General features: G+C 39.6%; 1 protein-coding gene across 2 annotated transcripts in view; it reads right to left on the minus strand.

The window, feature by feature from the left end:
* WDFY3 (WD repeat and FYVE domain containing 3) overlaps nucleotides 1–13,170 on the minus strand; it is a 316,638-nt gene that overhangs the window by 64,136 nt on the left and 239,332 nt on the right. For both annotated transcript variants that reach the window (XM_036763543.1, XM_036763542.1), the window contains 3 exons: nucleotides 11,904–12,061; nucleotides 10,734–10,811; nucleotides 6,991–7,218 (listed from right to left, as the gene is read on the minus strand). In XM_036763543.1, coding sequence (XP_036619438.1) covers nucleotides 6,991–7,218; nucleotides 10,734–10,811; nucleotides 11,904–12,061 — 464 coding nt within the window. The remainder of the gene's footprint in view (nucleotides 1–6,990; nucleotides 7,219–10,733; nucleotides 10,812–11,903; nucleotides 12,062–13,170) is intronic.

Below are 13,170 nucleotides of genomic sequence, written 5' to 3' on the forward strand. Positions count from 1 at the left end.
CACAGCTAGCCAAACGTCAGATGCAGAATTAGAACCTAAGTCTTTCTGATGCCAAATCCTACATTCTATTAACAGCGTAATGATAATACAGCAACTCTGATCAACAGTGCTAATGGAACATGCAATAAAATAAAATGCTTGTTAATGAAAAACAAAGCCAAGCATTTACCCCAAATACCTTACTAATTTATCTTTTTTTCCAGCTCATTATCTAGAGTAATTTGGCACCAAATACATGCCGCCAGAAAGGAAACAACATCAAGAGCTCTGATCAATGCACAAAATGGACAAATAAAATCCAGAATAACTAAAAGGAAGCAAAAGAATATATTTTTAAAACTTGAGTATCATTTTACTCAAATTGTCCTTTATGACACAAAACCCAGGGGCTGGTCATTTCTCTCCTATATGAATAGTCAATTATTGAACTAGTACTAGGTGTTTTCCCTTTCTTTTCCTCATTTAGAAATCAGCCCTATAGGTTATTCAGGCAGCCTTTGAAGTGCAGGGATAATAAGATAACATCTTGGATGAAACTGACCCAACTAGAAAACTCAGATCTGATCAAAAGGTAAAGGAATTTTTCTTGAGGTGAATTGGACAGGTCTGGTTAAAAATGGATTTTCCCTCTTTGTCTGGATTACCCTAGGTGGTGTGATATGGGTAATGCTAAGTCTCTTTGACCAAGACTGAGTGATCAGGCCCCAAACCCCAAACCCTCATTAGAATAAACATATCTTCCATTACAATATTCATTCTCTCATTACCTGTTAACCAATTAAAGTTGATTGCCATGCTTAGGAACACTCACTCTTCCAAGGGCATATGTAAGTGTTGAGTGGGTTCCATGAGGGGTCTTTGGCCTTTGAGAGTGCCACTGAACTCTTTTATTAATTACTAGCATGATTAATAAAATATATAATCCACAGCCCAGAAACTGTCTCTTGAACTTTTTACACATTACAACTACTTACTCTGAAGATACTCAGCTCACAGCTACTAGATAGTGAGCTGAAGATATGAAACAACCAACTGTAAATAAAACAACTGCTTCCACACCCTTTTATCCTAAGTTTTCTTTCATATGCAGACTTCCATGATTGTAAAACCTACTATTTGGGAAGCTAAGGTTGGTGGATCATCTCTAGGGCACTAAGTCTACTACATTCAGTATGGCTGTCCACACTAAGTGTACCACCAAGATGGTGAGCCCTGGGACTGGAGGAAGTGGGGACCAGGCACCTTAGGAGGGCTGAATGAGCCCAGGTTTAAAACAGGGCAAATCAATGCTCCTGTGACAATCAGCAGGGGACTATGGCCTGTAAATGGTCACTGTACAATCAGTCTAGGTGAGATGAGATCCAGCTAAAGAATAAAAAAAAAAAGATTAAAAATATTTATTAACTTACAAGAGCACTGCTTTTCCCTAGTTCAACATGGAGAATGTAACCCTATGGAGCACATTTAGAGCATAAGATATGGCTTTAGCACAAATTTAGTAAAGACTACTTTAAACCAAACTACGCACCTCCAAAAGCCTTCATCGAAAGGCAATGGTGACACAGGAATTTGGATTCATTTATTGTTTTGATCTAACTCAACCATACAAACATTGAAGACGCTATTTCTGTCCTTAAGAAGTTTATAATTTAGGAGACTTCCGGGGCTGGAGCCAAGATGGCGGCTGGAAAGCAGGGATTTGCGTGAGCTCCCCACCATGTCCCTCCAAAAACCTATAAAAAATGGCTCTGAACAAATTCTAGAACTGCAGAACCCACAAAATAGCAGAAGGAAGCAGGGATCCAGCCCAGGACAGCCTGGACAGTTGCTGGATGAGGTCTATCATGCACTCATGCACGGAGTGGAGGGGAGCGCAGCTCAGCGTGGGAGGCAGCAGGACCAGCCAGACCAGGAGGCGGGCAGAACAGGCCCTAGCACCCAGAATCAGTGAGCTGTGGCAGTTACCAGACTTCTCAACCCACAAACACCAAAGACAACAGAGAAGGTGAGTGGGAAAAGCTGCGGGGGACAGAGTTTGTAGTTCGGCCACAGCCCCAGGGGCAGCAGGGGAGGTGCAGGTACAGAACTACAGCTGCAGTTACTTCTGGCCCCAGGCCTACGTGGTGGGAAGAATTAAGTGGCGGATCAGAGCAGGAGTGAAGAGCCTGCTGAAGATTTGTGTCAGGTCCGGGTTGATGATTCTTGAGGAAGGAGGAGTGCTGGGGTGGAAGAGCTGGCTATATAGAAATAGCTCTGAAATCAACTGCGCATCCCCTCAAGCTTGGAACAAAGCACTCTGAGCTCTACAAGCAGTCATACCCTGACGAAAAACTCAAGGGTCAAGTAAGTTGGCTGGGAACATGGCCAGCCAGCGAAAACGCACCCAGATTCAGTCTCAGACTTTGGAATCTTTCTTTGGTGACAAAGACGACCAAAACATTCAGCCTAAAGAAGTCAACAAAGTGCAAGAGCCTACAACAAAAGCCTCCATGAAAAACATGAACTGGTCTCAGGCCACGGAAGAGCTCAAAAAGGAGTTGCAAAAGCAAGTCAGAGAAGTAGAGGAAAAATTGGGACGAGAAATGAGAAGGATGCAAGAAAACCATGAAAAACAAGTCAATGACTTGCTAAAGGAGACCCAAAAAAATACTGAAAAAAATATTGAAGAAAACAACACTTTAAAAAATAGACTAACTCAAATGGCAAAAGAGCTCCAAAGCCAATGAGGAGAAGAATGCCTTGAAAGGCAGAATTAGCCAAATGGAAAAGGAGGTCCAAAAAACCACTGAAGAAAATACTACCTTAAAAATGAGATTGGATCAAGTGGAAGCTAGTGACTTGATGAGAAATCAAGATATTATAAAACAGAACCAAAGGAATGACAAAATGGAAGACAATGTCAAATATTTCATTGGAAAAACCACGGACCTAAATAGATCCAGGAGAGATAATTTAAAAATTATTGGATTACCTGAAAGCCATGATCAAAAAAAGAGCCTAGATACCATCTTTCAAGAAACTATTGAGGAGAACTGCCCTGATATTCTAGAGCCAGAGAGTAAAATACAAATTGAAAGAATCCACAGATCACCTCCTCAAATAGATCCCAAAAAGAAAACTCCTGGGAATATTGTCACCAAATTCCAGAGCTCCCAGGTCAAGGAGAAAGTACTGCAAGCAGCCAGAAAGAAACAATTGAATATTGTGGAAAAACAATCAGGATAACACGGGATCTGGCAGCTTCCACATTAAGGGACTGAAGGGCTTGGAGTACGATATTTCGGAGGTCAATGGAGCTAGGATTAAAACCAAGAATCACCTACCCAGCAAAACTGAGTATCATTCTCCAAGGCAAAATATGGAATTTCAATAAAATAGAGGACTTTCAAGCTTTCTCAGTGAAAAGACCAGAGCTGAATAGAAAATCTGACTTTCAAACACAACAATCAAGAGAAGCATGAAAAGGTAAACAAGACAGAGAAATCATAAGGGACTTATTAAGGTTGAACTGTTTTGTTTACATTCCTACATAGAAAGATGATGTGTATGATTCATGAGACCTCAATATCATAGTAGCTGAAAGGAATATGCATATATATATGTGTATACATATATATACATATGTGTGTGTCTATGTATGTATATATACATAGGTATATGTATACACACACACACACACACAACACACACAAACAAAAGGCACAGGGTGAGTTGAATATGAAGGGATGATATCTAAAAAAATAAAATCAATTTAAGGGATAAGAGAGGAATATATTGAGAGAGGGAGAAAGGGGTAGATAGAATGGGGTAAATTATCTCACTAAAAGTGGTGAGAAAAAGTGGTTCTGTAGGAAGGGAAGAGGGGGCAGGTGAGAGGGAATGAGGAAATCTTGCTCTCATTGGATTTGACCTGAGGAGGGAATACCATACACACTCAATTGGGTATCTTACCCCACAGGAAAGGAAGAAGAAGATAAAAAAGGGGGGATGATAGAAGGGAGGGCAGACGGGGGGAGGAGGTAATCAAAAACAAACACTTTCGAAAAGGGACAGGGTCAAGGGAGAAAATTCAACAAAGGGGGGATAGGTTAGGAAGGAGCAAAACACAGTTAATCTTTCACAACATGAGTATTTTGTGGAAGGGTTTTACATAATGATACGCATGTGGCCTATGTTGAATTGCTTGCCTTCTCAGGGAGGGTGGGTGGGGAGGGAAGAGGGGAGAGAATTTGGAACTCAAAGTTTTTAAAAACAGACGTTCAAAACCAACAACAACAACAAAAAAAGTTTTTGCATGCAACTAGGAAAGAAGATACACAGGCAATGGGGCATAGAAATTTATCTTGCCCTATAAGAGAAGAAGGGAAAGGGGGATGGGAGGGGAGTGGGATAACAGATGGGAGGGCTGACTGGGGAATGGGGCAACCAGAATATATGCCATCTTGGAGTGGGGGGAGGGTAGAAATGGGGAAAAAATTTGTAATTCAAACTTTTGTGAAAATCAATGTTGAAAACTAAATATATTAAATAAATTTAAAAAAAATAAAAAAAAGTTTATAATTTAAAAGGAGGATGATATATGTATGGAAGTAAACATAATGCAAGCTGGAGGGCAAACAGAGACCCAAGACTTTTAGGGAGATAGTGATTAGGCCTATGTCAAAACATGGAGATTTAAGGATAGGCGTTTGTTCTGGCATGAGAGAGCAAGATGAGATGACCTGAAGTAGACTACCATGAAATGACTGTGGTAAGAGAGGCTGGAGCCAGACTGTGGGCTTGAATGCCAGAATAAGGAGGGTGGTGAATTCCTGAAGACTCTTTTTTGAGCAGGGCCAAACCTGCCTATCAAGAAGATTACTTTGGCAGCCATGTAAAGGACAGATTGATGAGGGGAGAATCTGTAGGAAGAGAGCCTAGCTCAGAGGAGCCTATAGTTGTCCAGGAGAGAAGGACTTAAGACAGAGAACTGGCTATGGTGGCAGAAAGGAATAGAAGCAAGGGACATATCAAAGGTAGAATTGACAGGCTCTACTAACCAACTGGATGTGGAAGATGAGAAAGAAGAAAAGTGAAGAAAAATGGACTGAGGTCCCATAACATTACAACTTATAACTGTAGCAACACTATACCACTTATAAAATATAGAAACTCATAGAAAAAAAATCAGTCTATCACTAACCATAGACACATGATTCTAAGCCTTTGAAGGCCAATGTTCTGCAAAAGGGCTCAGGAAGCATTTATAGCACACCTCATCCTGGATCACTGGCACTGGCCTCAGTGGAATTTTTGTAACATTTAAAATTTAATGAAGTCTGGAGATGAATCCCTCTTCTTGGGTCTCATATTAGAAATCCTTCTAGGTGACAGGACTATGTCAGGTGAGAAAGAAATAAGAAAATGTCCCTGACCTCAAGGAGGAGAATAACCACATCCTCAGAAGGTGGTGGGGCAGACATGCATAGAGAAAAGCCAATGCAATGTGTATGCAGCAGAGACAACCTAGCTTTTGGGGCCACTAGGAAGTGGCAACGCTGAGTCCCATGAGGTGGCCCGGAACAGAGAAGGCCTTCCAGGCATGCAGGATAATGTAAGGGACAGGTGCCACTCCATGTATGGGCAGAAGCAGGAGGTCCGTTTGGCTGAAATGTTGAGTGTGTGAAGGAGTAAAGGTCTGGTGGAGCGACACTGAGAGCCTTTCAATGACAATGGAAGAATTAGTATGCTAACCAATGGAAAGAAGATGCCTTTGGAACTTCTTAAGCAGGGGATTGCCATGGTCAGACCTGTGCTTCAGGCACATTATTTTGGAGTGGGAAGGCTACATGGGAGAGGGGAGACACTTGAGGCAGACTCCATTGAGAATGCCACTGTACTAATCCAGATGGGAGGGATGAAGGGCATGACTTACAATGGTGGCTCTGAGCAGAGAAAAGGGGATAGATGGAAGAGGTGTGGGAGAGGGAGAATCAACAGGATCTAGCAATCTGTTGGGTGATTCCCAAGGGGGCAAAAACCTAGGTAACTAGAAGGATGGTGGCAGAAGCCCTGAAATCCACCCCTTGACGCCTCCCTGGGGTTGACCCTGGATTTTTAAAGGCATTTCCAGCAGAGCACCAGCATCTGTAGGTCTTATCTGGCAAGAAAGATTTCAAATATGGATTTGTCTATCAAGTAACAATCTAGTGAATTTTGAGAGGCTCATTCTCTGAAGGCTGGCCACCAGTAACTAAGAGACAGAGGAACAATGGTCTGCACTATAGGATTAGATAAAATAAAAACCTGTGAAGTAATAGTATCTATTACAAGGTCATGGGCCTATAATCAATGCTGGTAAAAAAAAAGACTTTGAAAATACATGAAAGGATTATTTTCTTTGTGTAGATATCTAAAACTAGAAACTGATTGGGTGTTTTGTTTAAATGCAGAATGAAAAAAAAATTAAAAGGCTCTGAGGAAAATGTAGTTAGCACTAGGTCTCTAATTGGTGATGTCGCTGTCAGGTTCTAGAAGGAAAATGCTGATCTTTACAAAGAGCTACAACTCCAGATGACCTTTTGAGTGGAACTTTTAGCAGAGATGGGCCTTGGTGGGAGCCTGGGGCGGGGGGTGGGGGGAATTTCCCCTTCAGATACATACTGGCTGTGTTAACTTGGGGGAAAGTCACAGGTCTCAGAGATTCAACCAACTCTTTAAGACTATCGGTTGTGAGAATGTGCCAAACTTACTATAATCAATGAAATCACAAGTCCAATAAAACAATTATAATAAAGCATTATAGTACCAATACTACTATGTTTCACAGCTCTGTCCATTTACTAAACTAGTTTCCAAAAGGAGAGAAAATAAATTAGCAGGCTGCTAATTAAAATGAAGTTAGGATTTCAGGTAGGATATTTTAGGTAATTCATACAATGATCTGAAAACGCTTACAAAAGAACAGAGAAATCTGAATAGCTACTATCAAATAGAACCGTGCATACTCACCAACACATTTGTCTCTTGTTCAATTTCTGGTACATAAGGATAGTGGTTGTAAAACATATCATTCCGGACCATTTTTTTCCTCATTCTGCAAGGCCCTTCCGTCATCTCCAGCATCCACTTGTCCAGATGGGAGCCGATGGGAGGACCCCACAAACCTCTCTCCCGCAGCAGCTCATACTCGATTTGGGCCCACTCCTCTGTCACGTATTTCAGGGCATTTTGCTGACGCTATGGATGCAAAGATTTCCAAATTGGTATCCAATCAGAAACAACAGTAGCAATACAAAATCTAGAAATAGCTCAGAAACAAGTTCATATTTGGAAATGAGTTGCCTATATTGGTTTTGCCGAAATTATTTAATTGTGACTGAATCAAGGTATATCGTTTTATGAGAATGGAAGAATTTGTTTTGATGACACGAAGTAGAGTGATTAGCACTAAAATGTATTACAACTACAAGGCAAAGAAAACCTATACACACTTCTCTGATGTCTCACTATGGTTTGGAAATGACCATGAACTTCAAGAGTCTGCTAGCAGAGCATAAGCTCTAAAAGGACTACTGAGTTGGAAAAGCCAGGCCTGGTGACAGGTTCATCAAATAGTTTTTAAGTGCCTACTTTGAGCCAGGAACTGAGTCAGAAAGAAAAAAAACACAACAGTCCCTGCCCTTGAGAAGCTTACATTCTACTAAGTGGATAAAACATTCACAAGTATACTGTGAGGAATGTGGAGGATGGGGATAACACTAAGAATGGAGGGAAGAGACGTGTATCAAGGAAGGCTTTATGAAGCAAGTGGAAACTTGAAGAAAGAAAGGCAGGGATGAGGAGGGGGTGCATCACAGATACAAGCAATAGCTTCTGCATCTCTACAAGCATCAAGTTCAGGAAACAGTCTGGCTAGAACACGGAGTCCATACATGGGAGTAGTACGAAATAAAGCCAGAAAGGCAAGGGGAAGCAAGACCATCTAAGGCCTTAAATTCCAGAGAGATCAACAATTATCTGAGGACCAGCCTAACCAAAAACAGGTGTAATCACAAAAGGGCTAGGTCCCAACGTAGGTGAGGGGGAACAGGCAAGTCAGGAAAATCACCTCTTAAGGTATGTGGGGACACACCATTCTTCCATTCTCATAAAACAGCATACCTTGATTCAGCCATAATTAAATAATTTTGGTAAAACTAACATAGGCAGCTGTTATTTGTTTCTGATATAATAATTAAAAACCTGCTTGATGACAGGAATTGATTGTATTGGTTACAAAAACCAGAGAAATCTGAATACAATGTCTGTTCTGGATATTGGAGGGTTGATCTATTCTCGCATAGTAGCACTGACAACAGCAGGGAGAAAGTGTCGACCTTCCATGGTTGGCTAATAAACACAGTCTTTTGAGTACGACCCCAAGAACTTATGAAATAATTGCCAGAAGGTCCTGGAAGACAGCCATGAAAAAACCTTAAGGAATTCTGATCATCAGACTAGATAATTAACAAGGTGAAATTTCCTGCTATTCTCCTATTAAACATTAACATCCCAGGAATATATGGAAAGAATATACATGTGTGTATCCCTGATCAGTAAATTATATTTATTTGTGTGCACACATTATTGATCCTCTAAATAGCAAGGAAAAATTGTGGAAAGGGGCAATTTTTATTTATCTTTCTATCTCCCTCAGTATCTAATACAATTTTTTATACAAGTTAAGTAATCTAAAGTACTTTATACCTGCTAATTACTTTGTACATGCTCAGTAATATTTCAATGAAATTAATATGAACTGAGTAACAAAGCAAAACCAGTTTCCACTATAGAAAATTGGGCAGCTTTACACGAACCAAATCGTCATAATCAAAAGCTGACACTGTTGACAAGCCTCTTCTCCTGGCGCCTCTCTCCTGTGTGTGCACAGCCCCATCCGGCTCCTCTCCTAACCATTCCTCTTCTGCTTCTTCTGCAAGAGCAATACTTGTGCCCCACCTCCTAACCATGTCCCGGGCTTCCCAGTCACTCTTTGGGTGAACAGATCAGTTCAGTTATCATCTCTATACAGAGCAGCCTTCACCATTAGAGCATCCTCAACTGTATGGTGGGGATCTCCTCTTGGATGCTGCACAGGGATCTCTAACTCAACAGATATAAAAAGGAGGTCATTCTCTCACCCTTCTGTTTGTCACGTACTGATCTGTATAAATTAATACCATCGTTTCAGTTTCAATGTACAGTGAAATGTGATACTGGAAGAACGTAGAAAGGGTAGAGGCTGGTTTGTGTTTGCTTTAGTATTCCTGGCCTCTAGCAGGAATATTGCCTACAATGGGCATTTAATAAATATTTGTCACATTTGGAAAGCCCTTCATGATCTAGCTCCAGTATTTTTTTCTAAGCTGATTTTCTATCACTTTCTCTCCCACCCTCAATAGAGACGCTAACCTGGCCTTCTCTTGCTACACTATGTGATGTTCTCTATACCTGGCCTGCTCTCCTTCCTTCTCTCCTCCTTAGGAAATCAGTAGATCCCTTCCAGACATCCCTCATTCCATATCCTCAGGTGTTGCGACTCCCTTTTCCCCTCCTGCCCCCCAAAAATGACTTTGCACTGATATTAGGTACAATTATGGGTGCACACGGTGTTTTCCACCAGTAAAATGCAGCTTCCTTGAGAGCAGGAACTATTTCGTTTCTGTTTTACTACTCTTAGTATAGAGCATGGTGCCCAGCACATAACAGGCATTTAATAAAAACTTGTAAATAAATACTTATTGAACTGAACTGCACTAGAGATTTATTGTCTACATAGACACCAATCTAGAATGGGATGCTTCTTGATATCTGTTACAAGAATTTGATTTTAAATTTAAAAAAATGATTAAACAGCCATGATACTACATAATGACATAGCAAGACTTCTATAATATTTCTGAAAATAAGTATACAGTATATTGTGTGTTGTTATTCTTCAGTCGTGTCTAACTCTCTGTGACCGCACTCAGGGTATTCTTGGCAAAGATAATGGAACGGTTTACCATTTTCTTCTCTAGCTCATTTTATAGATGAGGAAACTGAAAGAAACAGGGTTAAATGATTTGTCCAGGGTCACACAGCTAGTAAGTGTCTTGGAGCCAGGCTTGAACTCAAGAAGATAAGTCTTCCTGACTCCAGGCCCAGCTCTTTATTCATTAAACCACCTAGCTCCCTATATAAAATATACTAAATATTAAATTCACATAAATATATATCACATATACTCAACAAATTTTGGGGAGTATAATTTTAAAAGTATTACTAGTTGCCTCAAGAAGACCACAAATATTTAGGATAAGTTAGTAAATAACTATAAATTAAATAACTTGGACACTATGAAAATCACTTTTCTATTGAGATTATTGAGAATGCCTTGAACAGATCTTGTCCCTTTATAGACGCTCAAAGCACCATTAGACCACTTTTGGTACATTACTTTATAATAGTCCTGTTAAGCCAGAAGGAGTTAAGTAAGTGCCAACCTTATTATCTTCTCTTTTTAAGCAGGGGATAAGGTAAACAGGATGCAGAACTAATGTAGTGCTGAGCCCAAGAGCTGATTCCTAGTTTAGTCTTTCATGTATAGTTTACCTAGAGAAGAGTCAAAATTTTCCCCAAGATCATTACCAACAGCTAGAGGCTGGGCTAGTTTCTGATGTGTCTGAATTTGATGATTTGAAAAAATTACAGTGACTTTGCTATATTCTTACCTCCTGGTACTCTTTATATTGTGTGTCTACCAAGTCCCGGACAACAGCAATATGAGTAAACATCCACTGGGAAATCTCCTAAGACATTGAGGGGAGGAAAAAGAGCCTTAATATTTTATTAAGATTACAGTGTAAAAGAGTTCATTGACATTTAGTTTTAAAAGAAGGGTACTTGATTAAAATTCTATTAAAAAGCCTACACATAAAGAATACCTTAGCTAAGACCCTGTGATAAATACCCACTAATTTTTAGTATCTTAATGCTTTTCACAATTGTCTCTCAGGTGTTAGTATTGAGATGTTGCTGAGATGACTGAGAAAAAACTTTTTTGGCCTCATTCTAGCTATGGCAGCCAAGTAGAAGACAATATGTTGGCTTAATTTAAGTCTGAGTAAGTAAAGAATAATTTCATTCCCTTGCAAAAACTAATGATAAAAAATGTTATTATTGGTTAGGTTTTCATATCATTGGTCTATTTTGAGGCTATATTGCCCTGAACAGATCAAAGCTTTAGAGACAGTGGGGACCTCTGAATCATCTAAGCCAGGGCTTCCCTTAACTTTTTCCACTCATGATCCCTTTTCCCCTTTCAGCAGCTGGGCTCCATGGCCTGAGGGCCTGCACAGTGCAAAGTGTGCATGCTTTGTGTTCAGAACCAAGGCTGCAGTGAAACTGCATAATGCAACACAGGCAAGCGCTGCCACAAACACCTTGGATTTATTAAGCATTCAATTTTTAGTTGATTTTTGGTCAGAAACATTTTACTGTTGGGACCCACAGTTTAAGAAACACTGAAAGCCAACCTCCAAATATAATAGCTGAAGAAACTACAATCCCCAGAGGTTAATGACTTGGCTAGGATCAAAAAGTATTAAGTGGAATAGTCAAGATGTCCATGGAGATTAAGGTAAGAGTCTCTGAACCTATACAATTATGCATTGTGATCTATTTTATTCACTTGCATTCTAATGTGAATGCTAGACTTTGTACCCATAATGAAATCTGAGCATGTGAGAAGTTCTGCCACTCTGGATTAATTCTTTCATGAAATGCCTGAAGCAGAATTAGAAATAAATGGTTCAGTTTAAGTGATTTATAAGGACAGCGCATACTTTATGCTTTAATTTGTCATCCTCTAGGACTCTCTGCAGTGGAACCCCACAACTCACCTGTGTGGAGAGATTGTGTTTGTTGAGGCCACTCTCCTTTCGATTCCTTCTGGATCCTGTTAACTTTGAGAGGCCGAAACCACTGCTGACTCGGGACAGTTTGGACTGTGTGCTTGGCATCAGAGCTTCTCCTCTACTGATGCATTTCTTTTCATGGGCTACAGAATTCAAATGTGACTGTGGTTATTTCATATTTCTTATCACAGATAACAGGGTTTTAAGCTTGTCATGTTCCATGTATACCTTAAATGGAATGTTCATTAATCTATCTACCTGTTGTTGTCCAATTAATATTATTCATTTCTAAAATTCTAAGGTAATGAAAGGGTAAGTCTAGATATTTTCTTATTAACTACTAATGCTGCAATATCTCTCATTAACTAATCAACTAACGATTTCAGTTTAATAAACCTGAGAATATATGTGTTGTTTAACAAACTAGAGAAACATCTTTTCCCTACTTATTTCTCTCTATCCATAAAGCATCCCAATTCCCTAAGCTTAAATAAACTCAAAGTTATTGGCTATCAGATTTATTAACAGCATAACAAACAAAAGAAAGATATAAATACTTATTTACAATGTATCAGTTCTGAGTCCTGACAAATGGAGAAAAAGTGCACAATAAGACATATTTTTGGAAATAGCCAACATGGGAATGTTTTGTTTGATTATGTATATTCATTAGGAAGGTTTTGTTTTTCTTTTTTTAATGGAGAAGGATTGGAAGGGAGATATATTGCAGGGAAGGGCCAAAAAAAGAAAAAGTGAGCATGGAAGCATTTTTCAAAAAATGCACAGAACTGGACCAAAGCAAACACAGACAGACAGGACAGCTTTGAAAGTTACACACAAGACTTATTACATACCTAAAAGGCAAAATAAGATGGGCCTAACAGAGATTTGTGGTTTTATGTAGAATCCCTATTTTCTGCTGTTTTGCAGGTAGAAACACGATTTTATTTAGTGTTTGCTAAATAGGATTAATTTTTAAAAATCAGGTATGAAAAGGCTTATGGCCAAAGTCATCTTGAGCTATCACTACAACTTCTGAATTGTCAATTCTGGAAGCACAGACTGAACATTCAGTTCCCTAAGGATAACAATTAATCTTTTCTTAAGATAAGAGTTTCTCTAATTTGTTTATGATTGAAGTGATGAAGAATGACATGAGCAGAACCAGAACAATTTATACAATTGCAGCAACACTGGAAAACCAAACCCCTTTGAAAGCTGTTAGAACAGTGATCAATATAATGACTACTCA

This window comes from Trichosurus vulpecula, chromosome 6 (genome assembly GCF_011100635.1).
Source record: "Trichosurus vulpecula isolate mTriVul1 chromosome 6, mTriVul1.pri, whole genome shotgun sequence".
NCBI lineage: Eukaryota > Metazoa > Chordata > Mammalia > Diprotodontia > Phalangeridae > Trichosurus > Trichosurus vulpecula.